Source organism: Crocodylus porosus, unplaced genomic scaffold, assembly GCF_001723895.1.
Source record: "Crocodylus porosus isolate Cpor-Errol unplaced genomic scaffold, CroPor_comp1, whole genome shotgun sequence".
NCBI lineage: Eukaryota > Metazoa > Chordata > Crocodylia > Crocodylidae > Crocodylus > Crocodylus porosus.
In genome coordinates, this window is record NW_017728937.1 from 5,869,628 (window position 1) to 5,888,979 (window position 19,352).

General features: G+C 44.8%; 1 protein-coding gene across 1 annotated transcript in view; it reads right to left on the minus strand.

Annotated features, from left to right (window-relative positions):
- Window positions 1-323: 323 nt before the first annotated feature.
- Window positions 324-19,352, minus strand: part of LOC109318222 (fatty acid desaturase 1-like) — a 23,503-nt gene continuing 4,474 nt past the window's right edge. Inside the window, exons 2-12 of the mRNA XM_019547335.1 lie at window positions 18,708-18,818; window positions 16,389-16,586; window positions 15,667-15,768; window positions 15,321-15,449; window positions 8,071-8,131; window positions 5,801-5,877; window positions 4,426-4,523; window positions 3,851-3,947; window positions 1,943-2,022; window positions 1,560-1,685; window positions 324-768 (exon numbers count right to left, since the gene is read on the minus strand). Of these exons, the coding sequence (XP_019402880.1) occupies window positions 717-768; window positions 1,560-1,685; window positions 1,943-2,022; window positions 3,851-3,947; window positions 4,426-4,523; window positions 5,801-5,877; window positions 8,071-8,131; window positions 15,321-15,449; window positions 15,667-15,768; window positions 16,389-16,586; window positions 18,708-18,818 (1,131 nt within the window). The 3' untranslated portion in view covers window positions 324-716. The remainder of the gene's footprint in view (window positions 769-1,559; window positions 1,686-1,942; window positions 2,023-3,850; window positions 3,948-4,425; window positions 4,524-5,800; window positions 5,878-8,070; window positions 8,132-15,320; window positions 15,450-15,666; window positions 15,769-16,388; window positions 16,587-18,707; window positions 18,819-19,352) is intronic.

A 19,352-nucleotide genomic window follows, 5' to 3' on the forward strand; every position in this document is an offset into this window, starting at 1 on the left:
GCAGGGTCAAACTGTGAGCTCAGTGAAGGAAGTGGTTTACATATGCCAAGGGAGGATGCACTGAATTGTGCTAGTCAAAGGTGACATAACTCCTGCATGAAGACAAAGCCATGCAAGGCTCCTTCATGGAGGGATGGAACTGGCAAGTTTCCACAAATATGACAAATGAAATATTTTATTAAGGCAGTCTGCTAAGGCCCATTCCCTACTACAAAGAGTTTCTAGAGTAAAAGAGACCAAAGGAGCTAGGACAACAATTTATGGTTTGGAAAGTGAGAATTAAATACATAAGCAAACCTGCAGGTCCAGGCCCCAACCCCCTTCTCCCTGGTACATCTGACATCTACTTTACTGCTGCACAAATGTGCACAAAGACACACAATAGTGTCTTTTTGCCCTGTAGTATTATCTTGATTCCTACAGCATGCCCGGAATCCCATTCAGACAGCAGTATGCCTTTGTACCAGGTGCTATACAAATGGAGAACAAGAAGACAGCCCTGATTGCTGAGCTGGAAAGGAAATAAAAGGCAGAAGCATGGGAAGGAAAATATATTAAAAAAAAAGACAACTTTTATTCCTGGGACCAAACTTCTTCAGCAAACCTGTTCCACTAGTCAAGACATTTGGTTTGTACTGTGGTGGTAGCTAACAAGACAGGATTCCTTTTGTTTCTAGCAGCTCCTTTATATGAAGTTCCCTTACATGATACCACTGTTATTTATGCAGATAGGCATCTAGCCAGAGCTCCCCTGACTCCTTCAGAGAGCTGCAAGAGAGAGAGAAAGAGAGAAGCAGACCAAGTAATTAAAATTATAAAATTATGGTCTTACACAAAGGCAGAGCTACACTGCTGTAGTCTTAACTTTTATGTGCTTGACTTTGCAACCAGAACATCCATTTTATGAAGTATATTTTAAAACGTAACTCTGAGATAACATTTACCAGCAGCAAACAAATTAAATGAAGGGCATCCCTGGGATTTAAATAATGGCATTTTAGTATTGTTACTATTATCCTCTCTGTCTCATACCTCATACATACGGACAGTTGGTTGTTTCCTGACTGCTTGTGGGCACCCAGCATGACCTTTCAGTGGGCCATCCACAAGGATATACAGGTCTTTTCTTGAGCTGGCACAGTTAATTTGGAATCCCTAAAACTGTATATCAATGTTTCCTTCAGTCATACATTATCTTGCAAATCTCAACACTGTATTTCACTTCTCTTTTGGTGCTCCTTTACCTATCTCCGTTAGGTTTCTCAAACTACCCTGTGTTCTTGGTTAAACTGAACACATCTGAGCTACTGGCATATTTCAGCAAACTGCCAATTCCATATGTAGGTTTTGTAAGCTAAGAACTACTAGACTGTAGGTGGTGAGTGAGATATGAAAGGCTCTACGTAATACTCCTTGTTCCCTCAAACATACAGTCCCATTCCATCCACTGCATCCAGCTCATCTTCGCCCTCTCTCCAGCTGTCCACCTTGACTCCCATTTACTGTACTGTTGCTGCTGCCCATCTAATAGTGTAATGAATCTTCCAATCAGTTCTTACCGCACAATGTCTGCAAAGGCAGTGATCAGGGACTTGCACTGGTACTCAATGCCATGTTTAGTACATAGGGACTTCACCAAGGGAACCACCTTCCAGTAATTGTGTCTAGGCATTGTAGGGAAAAGGCTGGGAGTAGAGAAAGAGAGAAAGTTTCATTGGGACCTTGGTTTTTCTTTCAGGCTCACAGGGATCTCTCCCTTCTCCAGGAACATAAACTGGTCCCCCATTTTATTTTAGCTCCTCCTCCAAGATCTGTATTCACAGGGACTACAAGGAAAATCTCATTTCTGCACAAGGCCACCTCAACTAGTTCTCTCTAAAGATTGCAACCTTCTCACTGGGACCTACCCCTTTCCTGCCCAATTCCTGGGTCCCATACTTACTGATGCTCAATTTGGAAGTTCAGATGTCCAGTGAACCAGTCATTGAATGGGGATGGATGCACATTGCATGTTCCCTGGAGCTGGAAATCGAAGAGAGTAAAGTAAGAGCAATATTGTAAATGTTAGTGTCAATACTGGTAATCCAGTTTCTACCTCTCCCCCAGGGTTCTCAGTCTTCTGTCCTGCACTAGTTATAAGGGATCTGTGAGTAAAGGGAACTATGCAAGGATGCCTCAGATCAGGCTTTTTTTTTTCCAAATATTTTTTCATCAGCCGTTTCTAATGGCCAAGTATCGATCTACTAAGTGGTATTTACAAAGTATTTAGGGATTTTAACCACTGCGCAGTCTCATTCCGTGCTGTGCAGCAGTTATCAAGCCACTAGAATGTACAGATTCCTTATTTGTATTTTCTTTATCTTTGTAAGTATGCTGTGAACTGTTCCACTGAGGCATGCAGCTCCACTTATACTCTGTTCAACCTGAATCCATCTGAAAAGTGCTCTTTGTAAATTCCCAAATTGTTAGCTGCAGAATATTCATGACAATCAACTGTTTTACATGAAAGGAAATCACAAACATCCAAGGTTAGTGCACTTGTGCAAGAAATAGGAGTTGGGTTATTGGTTACCCAACGACAGGGGATCAGTACTAAATCTTCCATTGCCCAGCAATATCCTCTACGTGTCAGGGAAAGGGCTAGGCATTGCTGAAAGCAAGCTTCAACCCTCCTGTTGAATCTGAACCACTGGTCTGTCAAGAGGACCTGAAGTACAGAGCATAAGAGGAATATCCACTCTGTGTATAGAAAAAGATGGGGTTGCCCTGGGAAAGTAGAAGCCCTGATTTTGCTACTCTTTCAGAACATGTTGTCTTAATGTTGCTTTTGCTCTTATCCAATGACTAGCAATACAAAATAGACAAATGTAACTGGGAATACGGGCTGGAAGGAGAGGCCAGATTCCAGATCTCCTTCATCTCATTGCAGGGCTCTCTTTGCTGATAGTCAGCAGGATTGCCCGTTATGAAATTCAGGGTATAAACAGACACTGTCTTGGTGCCACCATAACAATCTTTATGGTGACACAAAGGCCAAGAAAATGGATCTACTTCTAGTAGACATGTCCCTTGTTGCCCTACAAATCCATAATTTGTGGCTGCAACATATGTGGCATGGTTTTAACTGCAATGTTGCAGCAGACATCAATTTTCCTTAAGGCAGGAGAGCACAGGCAGCCCAGACCTCCCTGTGGTCTCTAGTTGCCCCAGGAAAGTAGTCCCAAGACTTCAGGGGCCCAATCCCACATTCCCTGGAAATTCCCATCATGGGCCATGCAGAATTGGGCCCTTGAAGCCCCGGGAATGCCTTACCAGGTTCCCTTGTTTGCAGATACATAACTGGTGAATCTGATTTAGGATGCATCTCTACACATGGGGGAACCCTGGGTTTCCCACCTAGCAGAAGCATGCTCAGAGATTCCCTAGGTGTGCTTCTGCTAGCAGGGAAACCTTGGGTTCCCCCATTTGCAGAAGCATGCCCTAAGTGTTGTCCCACAGGATCAGGCAAATGGCTGCTCCCGGAAGTGGTAAGTGCCCAACCCTGTGGGACAATGGGCAACGTGTGTTTCATCCAATGGAAAAGATCAGCTGTGCCAGGGCACAGTCTGTTTATATCCTAAGAGAACTCTGTAATCTTGGGTAGATTAGGATTGCTGTCCTCTGGCTGCAGGTGTCATTTTTCCTGTGGCCATAAAAAAAAATTAGATATGGAAGAGGATTTGATCCAAAATACTTTCCTTGGGCCTGCTACAGTCTTCATGTCAGTCCCAATCCAACAGCCTTGCTATCCAACAACAATCACGGACAGAACCATCTGTGAGGTTGTGGCCAGAGAGGAGATAAGCTGTACCTGGGTAGTGAACCAGTCCATGTTCTTATCGTAATCAATGTTCATGGGGATGTGGTTCATTTGTGAGACCCAAGTAAACCAGGTACTCTGCAGGACTCTGTACAAACAAACACACAAAACAGTCACTGATCCAGAGCCTGCCCAAGCTGATAAAACGTGCACATACCTCTCCTAATCCCACAAATGGCTTTAATGATGCTGCTGGTCTCTGCTGGCCATGTGCTTTGGCAGCATCAGTTGTTGACGAATGACAAGCATCACCTTGATTGATGACAACATCCTTAAATCCAAACTTCTTTTAGTGTGAATGGAACTGTTTTCATGACAAATGGAGAAGCTGCAGTTCCCACACTACTCATAGCACAGCAAATCACAGAAGTGTCTGCTGAATGCTACAGAGGCTACTCTCAGTAGAGGAAAAGGAAGTAGATGGGGAAAATTAGTCAGATTGGGTGGCCATACAGGGGAGGAGGAAGGCCAGAGTAAAAAGGGGGAGGGAGAAGCAGATAAACAGACAAAGCAGAACATGGAAAAGAAGCTGGCAGAGCCAGGGTTGGTGTGTCAAGAAATGTTACCTGACCAGCTCATGAAACATAAGGAGACCCATCACCCCCAGTATGGGCTTGTACATGAGAATGAATCGGATGACAAAGCTCAGCGAAAAGGCCAGGTCCTGCCAAAGAGGAGATGGAGAAAAGTAACATTTAGTCATTCTCCCTTTTTTCCTCCTGGGTCTTAGAGTCTGCTGGATTCTGCTGACATTTTCCTTTGCATCTGGCGCTTGAGGTTGGATCCAGAGGGCCCCCAGTTTCAACACCATTGAGGATTGTGTTTACAAGCTGGACAATTCTGCATTGCAGCGCTTCAGCTGCCAAACACTATCCTGTATCAGCATGCACATTAGAGGTCATTCACTCTGTACCTGCTGTATTTAGTAAAATTGTGCCCATCACCATGAGTACCATACAACAACTAAAAGAGAGCAAACCCTTGATAGTCATTTGTGCAAATCACTTGCTGTTGCAGTTGTTGCCCCAACTCTGAATCCCCAGTACTACGCTAAAAAGTACAACTGGGAAGAATGCATATATTTTGCATACCAACATTTTGTGTAGGTTTCATTCACATTTGCTTGAAACTGAAAGCTGACCAAGGCATCCACTGAGTGGAAATGACCAACCTGTCATAATATACCTCTTCACAGTACTAAACAAGCATTAATTAATGCTCAAAATACTTTGTTATAACACCAAGAAGACCGGTGCACACATACCCACACCTCTCCTGAGACAAAAGCAAGGAAATGAATGCTAAACCACCTAATAAAGATAATTCTTCTCCATCTCAAGGAAACATTTCCCACAATTCTTACAGGCTACAAAATGCAATGCCCATTCATCCTCATGAATACCAGCCTCCCAGAAATCAACCAATGTACCTCTCACTGCAGTTCCCCTTTATCCTTCCCTTCTGTACAACTCACTCCCAGCACTGTTACTTGTGAGTGTTTATTAAAATAGTCTGGATGCTCAAAGGAGCAGTTTGGAGAAAAGTTTATAATAGGGTGATATCATCACAGGATCTAAGTTAGGGACATGGTGCTTGTCCAGTGGATATAGTGACCAGAAAGCACGATCAAATGCATTTTTCTCATGGAGGAATTAAAACCCTGTATTTATGTAGCAGTCATAGTATATATGCAGCATGCATCACCCAGGCCAGAACCATGTCTTGGAGATCCCAGCCCCAGTCTCTAGTAGCTACTTAGGGTGGGATATTGGTCTTCAGGTGAGTCTCAGGTGAATACAGGTTTTTATAGATTAGCTTTATCCCAAGTTCACAAATTAGGTAGCCACTGTCAAAAGAATGTTTTCAGGGCAATAGTCCTCATATGCTTCCATCTTTTTTAAAGCTTCTTGAGCATCTTAACTTGTGATATTCAGTACTTACCACCCACTGTTTTCTCTGGATTGCCTTGAACACAATATGAAATGTGACATAGACAGGAATCAGGAATGGAGGCATTGCTGGAAGAGGACATGAAAAAAATAGGAAACAGGTACTTGTTACATCTTTGGATCATATACTCCACCTTTAAAGGGGAAATCTGAGTGGCCAAATGGCTGGGTTTGAAAGGGACTGGGGAAGAATGCTTTGGAAGGTCAGGGATTCTAGTTAGTGCATGAGATAGGAGCCTGTGAAGCAGCCTTAAGAAAAAAAGCCCATGGGAGAAAGTTTTTGGTATAATTATTACTCACTAGACTTGCTTCTGCCTTTCCTTGGAAAGGCCAGAAAACTCTTGCCTCTGTTTTCTACAGGCCCTTCAAGGGGACAAAGTTGTGCCAGGAAGGAGGTAGCAACAAGACACAGATATAGGCAATGTCATTAGAAATCAAGACTGTGGTAGCTCCTAAAAGTCCAAGCTGGGCTTGGGACTGCACCGTGTTTAGGACAGAACTCACTGGAAATGAAACAGTTCCTACTCTGTTGCATTTATTACTCTCTGCAAGGCATGATGAAGCCAGCAAGTAAATCCCCTTGAGGAAGAAATGACAGTAACCAGAGAGAGAGACAGAGAGCATGCCACAGGAATGAGTAAAAATCTTCCTAGTTAGACAAGTTTAGTCTAGTTTGCTTTTCCTCAGTTACAGTTACTAGTGAAAGCTGATGGAAGCTAAAGCTGTGGTGCTCCCTATTTGCTATTCGAAGACACTGACTTATTTAATTGGAGGATTGGGCCAAAAGGAATCTCCTGAGGTTCAACAAGGACAAGTGCAAAGTCCTGCACTTAGGATGCAACAATCCCATGCACCAGTACAGGCTGGGGGCTGACTGACTGGGCAGCAGCTCTTGTAAAAAAGGACCTGAGGATTACAGTGGACAATAAGCTGTCCTCATCCACAGAGGTGGTGGAATCTCCATCCTTGGAGGTTTTTAAGACCTGGCTAGACAAAGCTTTGGCTGGGATGGTGTAGTGGGGGCTGGTCCTGCTTTGAGCAGGGGGTTGGACTAGATGACCTCTGAGATCCCTTCCAACCCTAATTTTCTGTGATCCTGTGATTTAGTAGTCTATTAGAGCCTAGAACCATCTGTAACAGTGATCATTGGACCCTGTTACTGTGAGTGAGTGAGTGAATGGTCAGCACAGTGGAGGCTGCAATCAGTGGGCAGCTGAAACAGGGCCAGATGCCATCAAACTAGCAACAGCAAAGGCTGGGAGGGGACCACTAAATTGGACAAGACTTCTGCAGCAGCGCAGTGACCCAGAGTGGGGTTTAAGTGTTTTATTTTGAGACAGTTTGCTGGTGTTTCTTTTTTCTTACTGGAGATTTGGATTGTGGTACAGGGGTGCTTCAGAGGCCACACAGCAGGGTGCTGGGGAGGAGTGCAGAGAGGTTTAAGGCCTGGGCAAAAGGGCTGAAGCCAAGACTGTGCTGGAGGCCCAGAAACAGGATAAGGCCAAGAGGCTAGAGCCTGGGCAGAGAGGCTGAAGCTAAGATGGGACCAGTGGCCTAAGGAATAGGTAAAACTTTACTAGGGCCAGAGGCTTTGCAGGCTGAGTGAACTGACAAATGGACAGAGCCAGAGAGATCAGTGAATGAAGCCAGAGTAAGACCATGGAGGTATGGGTGTGGCTATGGGGAAGGCTGAAGGCCACAACTGCTCTAGGGCTTAGGAGAAGCTGCCTAGCTTTGAAAACCCTTACATCAAGGCATGTTAAATGAAATACACCAAGAAGCTGGAGTGGGGCAGGACTGGTGGGACTACTAGTGTCAATATTGCTACCTGCAGGGGCTGGTCCTGTCATACCATTTAACTGGCATATGTAGCATTCACTTTTATCCTGCAATATTCCCTTGTGCAGACAATAGCTTGGCCAGCCACTATATGCCCTACTGTGGGCACAGCAGCTCTTCTCTCATCTACACAATGGCTGCTGGTGAGGCTCTGAGTGGTTGGCTCAGCACTGCTGCCACTCTGGGAGGCCCCTAGGACCTCAGGTAAGGTTGTTGGGGCCATCGCAGGTGCTGGCCCCAGCCTCTCCTATTGCACCCAGGTCACTTTGCCATGTGCCAGAACACATGTGCAGGGGTGTGCCCAGGGACAGATAGCAGTGGCACAAAGTTTTCCAGGGAAAGGGAAATTCTGTCTTTGGCTCCTGCCTACTAGGAGGAATTAATTTGGGAAGCTGAGGTAACTGGGGAAGCAGAGATACTCACTGATGAAGTAGTACTTGTGCTGGTGGTTATAAGGCATGAATTTTTTCTTCTTCCTTCCAAGCTGTGAAAGAAGAGGGGAAGATGGTTGGTCAGCAGGGCTAGAGCCACCCAACATGCACTTTACAGCACTGCTCCAGTGACCCTCTCAACTACCTCCCGGTTCTAATTCCAATCACCTTGTTGGTCCCGTATCAGAAACAAGAGGTTTCTTCAAACTGATACATAGAGTGCAATGTGTACTTGCTCAGGGCAGTGGCCTTAGGTCTTTGTGGAGTTTAATCTTATATTCATTTATTAGTTTCTCTCATCTGTCCTCCCACTTCTTGCCAGAGGCATCAATGGACAAATTTTCTACCCTATCTCTTATTTCTAGCCCTTCCATAAAGTCCTTCAAATTAATTCCACACAAAGACTAGAGCTTTGCCTGGAGAGCTCCAAGACTGGAGTTATACATTGCACTTAGACCATACTAAGGACACTTAGAGCATGAGCATCGTAAACATGAGCATCTTGAGGCATGAGCATCTTAAACATGCTTTAAGTGACCATACTAAAGATACTTAAAGCATAAGCATCTTAAACATGAGCATCTTAAAGCATGAGCATCTTAAACATGTTTTAAGTGACCATACTAAGGACACTTAAAGCATGAGCATCTTAAAGCATGAGCATTGTCACATTAAAGCTTGTTGACTTGTGTTAAGTGCCCACTTAGCATCTCAGTGTGACACTCCTTCATGCAAGTGTTAAAACTCTGAGCTGTGCTACTTACCCTACCACAAGCTAACTTCAGGGAGATGCAACCAGCAATAGAGCCCAGGTGTCCTGGCAGCTAGTGGTACCGCTACTCACCAGCCATCTAGTGGCAAGTCAGAGCAGTGCAGGCAAGAAACAGATTAATTCTCAACACATTGGTTGACATTTCTTTCGGTTGGCAGGCCATTTAAACAAGTTTTTGCTGAGCTGTTGAGGGCAGCATGCACAAAGTCTTTCAGAAGTTACTTTAATGAATAATTTATTAAAAACAAATTGTATACTAAAAACAAAACATCTAACTAACTTTAGCATAGCTTAACATTCCAGAGTTAGTATGGTCCAAGTGTAATGTGCAACTTTTCCTTAAGAGAAAAAATCTTAGCCTTGTGGAGATGTAGACAGAGGAGTGCTAGACAATGCAGAGGCAAGAAGAAAGGGTATAAAATGCATTGGCTGTCACCTGTTTAAGGGAGATGCTAATCCTTGCCGGAGCTACCAAAGGAGTGGACATAGAAGCAATTCAGGCCATACCTTTCTCCCCCATTTGGTCATGACAGATGGACGAGCATGGAACTCACCCACATGAAGACTTTGTTGCAGACAAGGACAAATTATTTTTATTTCGTAAAACTTTCTGAAAATAGTTACCTTTGAACAAAGACTGCACTGGATAAATTTATTTTGGGGCATGCAGCTAAGAAGGTTATAAGCCATTTCAATAAGCTCTTCAAATGGAAAGAGAGTGGGGACCCAAGTATTATGGTAGAATCCTGTTTCCCTTTAGGTGCCCAAAAGGTACTTTGATACAATTCAGAAGGATCTTGTGGTTCTGTTCCATGCTCAGTGTGCAAACAGAAGCATTTACATGGTTATTGAGCATGTACGACTTAGAATGTAAGTGACCCTTAGTTTTACTTGGTCACTTGCTCCCTTCTTTTCATCCATTTTTTTTTCAATTACTATTAAATGCAAGATGCAGTGGCTCAGCTTCAACAAGAGGCCTGGAGATGGCTCCAACTGGGCGCATCTACATGTGTATTAATACACTTTTAGTAATGCTCATTAAATTGAGTACCTCCAATATGAGGTACTAAATTACACATTAGTGCAGCTTTATGTGCATTTATGGTGTAAGTGCATACTTTTTAGGTAACAATACACAGTAGTGTATTCTACTGCACATTAGCATGGTTTTCAATGCACCACTTTAATGTGCAGTAGAATAGGCTATTGTGCATTAAAGCCCACATGTAGATGTGCCCACTAAGACTTAACCTGTGGTTCAAGGAAATGTGCCTAGAAGGTGCAGATTCAAGGCCCTTTTCCTTCTATTTTTTCCTGGTTTACAATTTCAGGGCTTATGCTCAGGTATGTATGTGTGGAGCTACGTACCTGTAAAGACAGAGTGAAGCTGACCAAGTGTGCTCAATAACCATGTGTGTTTGTTCAGCCACATTGAACAGAATCATATAATCATAGAAAAGTAGGGCAGTCATATAGTTCAATCATCTGCCCAAGGCAGAATCATCCCTGTCTAAACTATCCTATGAAAGTGTTTTTCTAACCTATTCTTCAAACTACACAAACAGTCCTATCACACAACTGCCAGGCAGTGTCTAAAATAGCCAAGACACTGTCAGTGTCCTGCTGCTGTAAGGACGGGATGTAGCTGCTAAATATAGAATCAAGCAATCCAAGAGGACCATGCCCCCACAACAGAGAAAGGCAAAAACTACATGGTTCATGCTAGAAACCACATGGTTCATGCTAGAGGAGAAAGATCCTGTAACTAGGAACTGCAGAGGGTTTTAAATCTCACCAAGGGTACTGGCACACCTCAGTCAAAAATCCCGTCTTGGCTGCCCCTAATACTTTTGAGGAAGGTGAAAAAGTTCCAGACACCATTAGAAACAGAAGGGGAAAAAATTCCTTCCAGGCCCCAGCAGAGCCCAGAAACATGGGAAAAAAGAAGTCTCCACTCTATACTGCAACCCAGGGACATCAAATATAGCTCCATATATTCATCAGCAGGCTAAGGCACTCAAGGGAACCCAGCCCCAGAATGATGTGTAGGGAAAACAAGGGCCCCCAGTGGGATGCTTACATGCCTGTACACCAATGCCAGGAGCTTGGGGAATAACCAGCAGGAACTGGTCTTCCTGCTAAACAAGAATGACTATGACATCATAAGGATAACTCCACCTATGACTGGTCCACAGGTATAGATGGCTATACCTAGTACAGGAGAGATTGTGTAGACAAAAGGGGCGAGTGTTTCTCTCTCTATGTCAAGAAAAGTTACACGTCCCTGCAAGCTGACATTGGCACCCAGAGTAGACAACTGGAGACTCTCTGGATTAAAATCCATGATGAACATGGCACAGGGGACACAATAGTAGGAATCTACTACAGATCTCCTAGCCAAGATCAAGAGCTCGACCAGGAGTTCACCAAGAAACTGGCTGAGGTTGCATGCTTCCGGTGCATGGTTGTCATGGGAGACTTCAACTACCCAGACATCTCATGGGAAGAGCACTCAGCCAAATCTGAATGGTCACAAAGCTTCCTCATATGCGTGGATGAGCTCTGACTCAAGAAGTCTATGGACTGATGATGACACCAAACTTTGGGGTAAAGCGTCCACACCCGAGGACAGGATGGTGATCCAGGCCAACCCTGACAGGTTCAGAAAATGGGCGGACGAAAACCTGATGGCATTCAACACCGGAAAATGCAAGTTACTACACCTTGGGAAGAAAAACCTGCAGCGTACTTATAGGCTCAGCAGTGCTACACTTGCTAGCACCACAGCCAAAATGGACTTGGGGATCATGACTGACCACCAGATGAACATGAGCCACCAATGTGATGCTGCAGCTGGTAACGCAAGCAAAAAACTCTGGCTTGCATCCGTAGATGCTTCTCAAGCAAATTCCAGGATGCCATTGTTTCCTTGTACTTGGCCTTAGTGAGGCTGCAGCTGGAGTACTGTGTCCAATTCTGGGCTCCACAATTTAAAAGAGGGTGTGGAGAAGCTTGAGAGAGTCCAGAGAAGACCCATGTGTATGATCAGAGGGCAGGAGAGCAGGCCTTATGATGAGAGGTTGAGAGCCATGGGACTCTTCAGCCTGCAGGCTCAGGGGGGACCTGGTGGTTGCCTATAAGTATATAAGGGGTGTACATTAGGATCTGGGGGAATGTCTGTTCACCAGAGCGTCCCAAGGGATGAAAAGGTCAAACAGTCACAAACTTCTCCAAGACCATTTCAGGCTGGACATAAGGAAGAACTTCTTTACAGTCTGAGCCCCCAAGGCCTGGAACAGCCTGCCATCGGAGGTGGTGCAAGCACCTACTCTGGACTCCTTTAAGAGACATTTGGATGTTTATCTTGCTGGGATCCTTTGACCCCAGCTGACTTCTTGTTCCTGGGGCAGGGGGCTGGACTCGATGATCTCCCGAGGTCCCTTCCAGCCCTAATGTCTGTGAAATCTATGAAATCACCTTAACTGGAGAGCCAGCACTCTCTGTTCTGTCATACTATCTCTCCATTAACTTATCCCAACTCTTTCAATCTTTCATAACTAAGTCAGCTGTGAGCTCCGCTTCATTCTCCTGCTGTTGAGTATAGGTCTTTCCAATTTCCACCAGCTCTAGACAGCAGAACCCTTCTTCTGATCTCCTAGTAATCCATATGAGGGATCCTGGACTTCCAACAGTTGCTCTTCAGAGAACACACCAGATATTCTTACCCTGAGATCATCCATGGTCAATGTTTTTCTAAACTCTTCTTGAAAATCTCACATGAAGGATATTCTGCCACATCCCTAGGCAGTCTAATCCACTGCCTCGCTGTTATGAACAATGAAGATTTTTTTTTTCCTGATGTCCAGCCTAATCCTACTTTGTCACAATTTTAGACCATCACTATGCATCCTATTTTCTGCAATGACAGAGAAAGAGGTGTACTCACTCTTCACGACAGACCTTCAGATATTTGAAGACTGCTATCATATTCCCTCTTAATTGCCTTTTCTGCATGATAAACATGCCTATTTCTTTCAGCTTCTTATATGTGGGAATCTACTTAATTCACAGTGGCTGTCTGCTGATTTTGTGCACAGATTGCAAGACCTGGCAGCCATTTTGTGGGTGGAGCATTGTGGGGCCCTTCATGCCTCTGGCTGAGGCCCCCTCACTGGCCCTCACCCCTCATCACTGATTGGCTAGTGAGAGCTGGCTGTCCCTCATTGCTGATTGGTGGAGAGGGACAGAACCAAATGGCAAGCAGCCCTAGCAAACAACCAGGGGCAAGGGGCAGGGGCAGCAGCCATATTGGCAGCAGCCTTTCAAGTGGGCAGTCCCCTTTCCCCACCCCAGTGAGCTGCTGCGACACCTTGAGGATTGCTGGCTTCCTTTGGGGCGTCAGCATTTTATTTCCAGTGAGTTTTCTATTTTTTCTCCTGTGGATTTCACAGGTATTGCTCACTTTTGCAGGCAATGCTGGATTTTGTAAAATCTGCAAAATCATAATTTCTGTAAGTCTTTATCTATATTGCTTGCCTTCCAAGCCCTTCAGGATTTCTGTTGCCTGCCTTTGGCCTCTCATTAATTTCTTCATATCTTTTATAAAGTGTGGAAGCCAAAACTGTGCACAGTATTCTTGATTAGGCCTAATTAGTGCTAATTAATGAGGGATTATCACCTCCTGTGTCTTTGTAACAAGTGGGTGTCTTGGGACCAATCTCAATACAGGCTCACCCACTGGTTTCTGGGCTAACCACCTGCCCATCTCTCGCCTGCCACGCCTTGATGTTCTAATTATCTGATATTAATCAGGCAGAAAGCTGCCTTTTACCTGCCCTGGTGACAAGGGCCTCTGTACACTCACCAACCTCCCTTTGACATGTCCCATGCCTCACAGGTGTTTCCTGGCCTAACACCCTGCCTCATCATCATCTCTACATATACTGAGCTCCCAGTCCTCTGCCTCCACGCCTCGTCCTCATGCTTCAGCCCCCATTCCCAGGCCACAGACCTCTCCCAGATCCAAGCCCTGTCCCCAGGCTCCAAGCCCCATCCCGGGGCATCACCCACTCTGTATATCTTTGGGCCCCAGACCCCCACACTGGGCTCCAAACCCCCCACAATGGGACTAGGGCTACAAGCCCCATCTCTCCTCGAGCCTAACACCTCACTCCATAATGTGCTCAGGGTCTGCTGTGAAACTGGGTGCTGCCACAGGTCAATCCACCTGGCCTGGGCCCTGCCTCACTGCTTGCAGTGAGCCTGGTCTCCCCCTGTCTCAGGTCTCACTCACCAGGGATGTGGGGGCTGGGGTTTTCAGATGCCCCTACTTGCCTTTCATCAGGGAGGTAACTGGTCTTGCATTTTTGGGGAGCTACCCCACCACAGGTAGCACTACCACACCTCCCTTCCCCATCAGGGTGCAGTTTTAGGTCACACCCAGGACCATGTGGCCTCCTCCTTCCCCATAGCCCCAGCCCTTACCCCCAAGGTGTTCCAGGAAGCAGCCCAACCAGATGTTGCCTCCTCAGCTGGTAGCAGCAAACTGCTGCCTTGTAGTTCAGGCACCCAGCCCTTATATACTCCAGGTGGGCCCTGTTCCCCAATCAGGCATCAGTGCCTGATTGGGATTACAGCCAGCTGTAGGCTGCCTGGCTGCTGCCTAGGCCGCTGTAGGTAAGAGAGCACCCTGTGCTGTTACAGTCTTACATCTAAAGCTCTTGTTGATGTCACTCAAAACTACATTTGCCTTTTTTACAGCTGCATCAGACCACAGGTTCATGTTGTATATGTAATGCACCAGGACTGTTAGATTCTTCTCTGCAGTGCTGCCATTCAGTCAGTTTTCATCCATTTTGTATTAGTGTTTTTGATTATTCTTCCTGAGGTGTAGCACTTTGCACTTGTCAGCACTGAATTCCATCCTACTGACCCCAGCCCAGCTTCCCAATTTATCAGAATTTTTTTTAATTGTGCTCCTGTCCATCCAATGTTTTTGTAATCCTTCCCAGTTTTGTGTTATCTGCAAGTTTGCTCAGCGGAGCATCAGGCCCAGTAATAAGATTTTTAAATGTCATTAAGTTCCCAGAACAGCATTCATGTAACTGGAAAAGTGCTATTTGGACATGTCAACTGAAATAGTATTATATCTTTAGTACAGATATTATTGCTCGGCCATATAAAATTAACAGCTGTTTTTCTTTTCGCTTCCTAATGTTTTCCTTTATTGATCTCCACCCAATCCTTTCCAGTCTTTCTTCATCTCATCTCCCTGTGTCATCCAAGATTCAGTGAGATCTTAAATATCAAGTCCATCTACCCACTGGACCTTTCCCAACATATCTGATATACAGATGCAACAGTTTCTCTCATGTTTTAATTACTAGAGTTCGGTACCTGACCATCAATAACTTCCTAACTTTGGATTCTCCCCGAAGTCCAAGTTGTTTCCTGCAGCTTCCCCTGCTCACCTCCACGGAAAGCTTCTTTCCCAAAGCGAACAAGAGGGGATGCATGTTGAGATCAGGGTCCTTGCGGAAGCAGTTTGGCTTAGCGTGATGCTGGTTGTGCAGATGTTTCCACCAGCTGGTTGATCCCCCCTGCAAGAAGGGAGACCAGAGGTTACAAACAGAGCTGCCTGAAGAGAACACTTTCAGGCATCATGGTTTGTCTCCCCATGAGAGTTACACCCTCCTCACCTCCCTGGTGTATTCAGTTGAAGTCCCTCAAGAAGACATTTCTGACTCCCAAGTGACCCCTCCCCCTTTTAATCAGTCCTTGAAGCTCCAGGGAACACTCTCTGGTTCAGGTACTTACCTGCAGAAAGCCCATCACAAAGTGGCTACCCAAATGGTTCCATTTGGGCTTGCTGAAAACTGAGAGGTGCCCCAAATCATGCTGCAGAAAACCATTTTGGACCTGGAAAAGAAAAGGAATCATCAATAAAAAATAAGAGTTATAAAATAAAATGACAATTTAGAGAGATGTCTATTTTCAACATAGTCATGGTGGCTCTTCTCCCATGGTGCTGTCTCAGCCTCCTTCTTCCACCCTCCCTAACCACCATCCCCCTAGTTCAGGGGTGGCCCGCAGGCAGCCTCTGTATGTGGCACGTGACAGATAAGGGAGGGGAAAGGCAGCATAGCAGCATATAGAGGAGAAGCAGAAAATATAGCAGTAGATCATGCAGGAAACATAGGGCAGGAAGCAGAAATCATACCAGCAGAGCGGACAGGGAGCAGGACAGTAGATCGGGCAAGTGAAGGGGGTCAGAGTGGCACTCAGGGAGGGCATGAGTCCAAGTTTTGGCATGGCTAACTACTATTTTTCTTAGACGGTAAGGGCTAAAGGGAGATGTCACTACAATGACTTTGACTTACGTTCTTTTACTGGAACCACTCTAACAGTGTGATTGCAACACAGGAAGTACATGGCTGTAGGAAAGCCATCAGCAAAAGGAGTAGGATTGTAATACTGATCCTAATAGGGTGGCAGAAAAGGTTAGCCACTAGCAATGTACAATATACTGTGAACTTTACCATGGCAGTTGCTGTCAGCACTGCTGAGATGATGAAAGGCACTGGGGACACTCCAAAGTACCAGAGGATGATCCAGCTGACAGCTTCAAGCAGCAGAATGTGCAAAAAATACAGGAAGAAGAAAAGACCATTGGGTTTTAGAAGTCCCATCTTCTCAACGGTGGCACGCAGCTCTCGGAAATCTTGTACCAGCAATTTCTGTGGGGAGAAACAGTATTGAGATAAAATGGTATCAGCAGCCATTAAACAGGGCAGAAAATGGCAAGGGGGAAATTGCATTCAGGGGGAGTTCCTTCTCTGTGTTTTGGTGGTTTGTGATATTTTTAGTTTCCAGGTACTGAGCAGGCTCAGTTGCTCTGACATGGCTCCTGGATCATCATATCCTGCACACCTCATTCCTTGATTACCTACTGAATCACTGTTTGGGTGTCTCATGTATTATAAACCTTCCATAAATGATGAAAACTGGATGGGGCATGGACTGTGGGTGATGGGACTCCCATACTGACTAGAGAGGGAAAGCTAATAAGACTAGTACAGTGAGCAAAAAGGGTAACATAGAAAATATATATGTCAGTGTTGAGTTTGGCTTCTTTCTTCTTCATGTTGTGAAGTTTCCATTTCAAATGGCAAAATTTGATATCTTCCATGTTTTGGGGGTGTCGGTTGCAGCCATATTGACATGAAGAAGAAAGAAGACAAACTCAGCAGTGACATAATTTTTAAGCCTATGCAAGAAACACAACATCATTCCCAGAGGACTGAACCTCCCCAATCCTCTGACTTCACGTTTTCACAGATCTGCATTTTGCATATTGGATTAAGCTTCTATTTAACCCTAGAGAGAGCACCAGCAGACTCTCCCTATGCCTGAAGAAGGGTGCCTGTCCTGTGCCTGAAAGCTTGCAAAGAACAATTTTTCCAACTATTCAGCTGGCTTAATAAAAGATATCACATTTATCCAAATAACCTTGTCTGAAAAAGTCTGTGGGCATTAAATGAATTGAAGGCTGGATGAGACTCAGAAGGGCAACACTATAGCTGCATCTACATGAGACGTTACTGCGCAGTGGTTATTGCACATTTCTTTAGCACTTGTATAAACAACTACTAGATAAATATGCAGTAACCCAAGTTACTGTGCAGCATCACCGACAATCGCCTTTTTTGTGACACTATTGCTCAGTAGCCTAATACTACTGCACAGTAGCATTGTGTCACTGGTTTTGCCATGTGATGTTATTATGCAGTATCAGGTTACTGTGCAGTCAGCTTCTCATGTAGACATGCCTTGTAGGTAGGTAATTGTCTACTGGGATGTATCAATAGAAGTGATTTTTCCACTCCAAGTAGCACTGATGGAGGCCTCACCTGAAGTATTGTATCCAATTTTAGACACTAGATTCAAGAAAGTTGTGGAGAAATTGTAAACATTGAGAAGAGAGCCACAAAATTACTTAGAAGTGGAGTAAACATGACATACAAGGAAAGAAAGAAAGATCTGAGTTTTAGTTTAGAGAAAAATGAGACGGATTTCACAGCCCATTGTACTGAACTGTAATACAAAAAGAGTTTAAAAAAAGACAGAAATCAGTTGTACCCTGTGATGAGAAGGGACAGAAGTAATAATATGGTTGCTTTTCAATAAGGGAGATTTCGATAAGATTTTAACTAACTTTCTAAGTGTAAGACTGATTGAGCTTTGGAACAGACCCCCTAAAGATGTGGACTCTTCATCATAAGAAACTTTTAAGTGCAGGCGAGGCAAATATTTATCTGGGATGGTTGAGACAAGAACTCTAGTGCCTTGAGAATGAAGTCGGACTAGCTGAACTTTTGAAGTCCCAACTTTCTTATTGTCTTATGATTCCATATTCTCTGCTCTGGTTGTACAGCACAGCAGCCTTCAGGAGAAAGGGTTTCTACATTTACCATTAGATAAGCCTATATACCCTGCTTACCTTAGAGACTTCAGAGATACTCTGTGGGAAGGGAAGACCTGATCCATTTTGTTTCCCAGGGATTCTTTCTGATTCTGACTAGGTGACATGGCTGATGCATTTAGCTCACTTAGAGGGGTCACAGTTACACTATGACTACTCCATTCTTTTAAATCAAGTTTGCTACAAGGTAGAGGAAAGTACAATCCCAAAGGCTCTTTTCCCAAAGCAGGGACTATGACACCAAGAAGCAAGGAACTGTGTTGCATCTGAGAGTCCTGGAAGCCAGCAAATGAATACAAACCCATATGAATAATAGTTAGCTCCTGCTCATGCCTCCTTGGGGCCCTGGCCTATATCCATGCTACAGGACACTCACATTTTTGTGAGGCTCAATGCTGGGTTGATCCGGTGCCAGCTCCCCAATCAACAATGGCGTCATGTACTTTCTCACCAGTGCCTTGTCAGGATGGAAAGCCACAAAGGCATCCTGCAAATGTGTGAAGGATTAAAGTGAGAAAACCACAGACCAGGGAGAACAGTATTTAATACTTTCATCAGTTTCTGCATATGGGAACCATAGTTGTTTTGTGCCTGAACATATTTTTGTACTTAAAACCTAATAAGGGCTGTTTCAAAGATACAGTTAATCAGTAGGGGTGTGTGAAGCAGGCCCTATTTGATTTGGATTTGGATTCGGCCCGAACTGGGGACAGTGATTTGATTAGTTGATTTGGATTGCTGTCCCTGATTTGATTTGGCTGAATCCGAATCTGAAAATTTGATGCTGATTCAGAGAATCAGCATTTCAGACACAGACACAGACACAGACACAGGTTTAAATGGTTTTTGTACATACCTCGAGATACCAGCACGGCATGTGAACACTGTGATGCTGGGGCCCATGGAGCGTCCCACAGGAGTGCGGGGGGCCCTCAATGTGCTTGGTGGCGAACCCAGAAGTGGAATGGAAGTATTTCCAGTCCACTTCTGGGTCTGCTGGGGAGTGCGTGCCCCCCCCCCC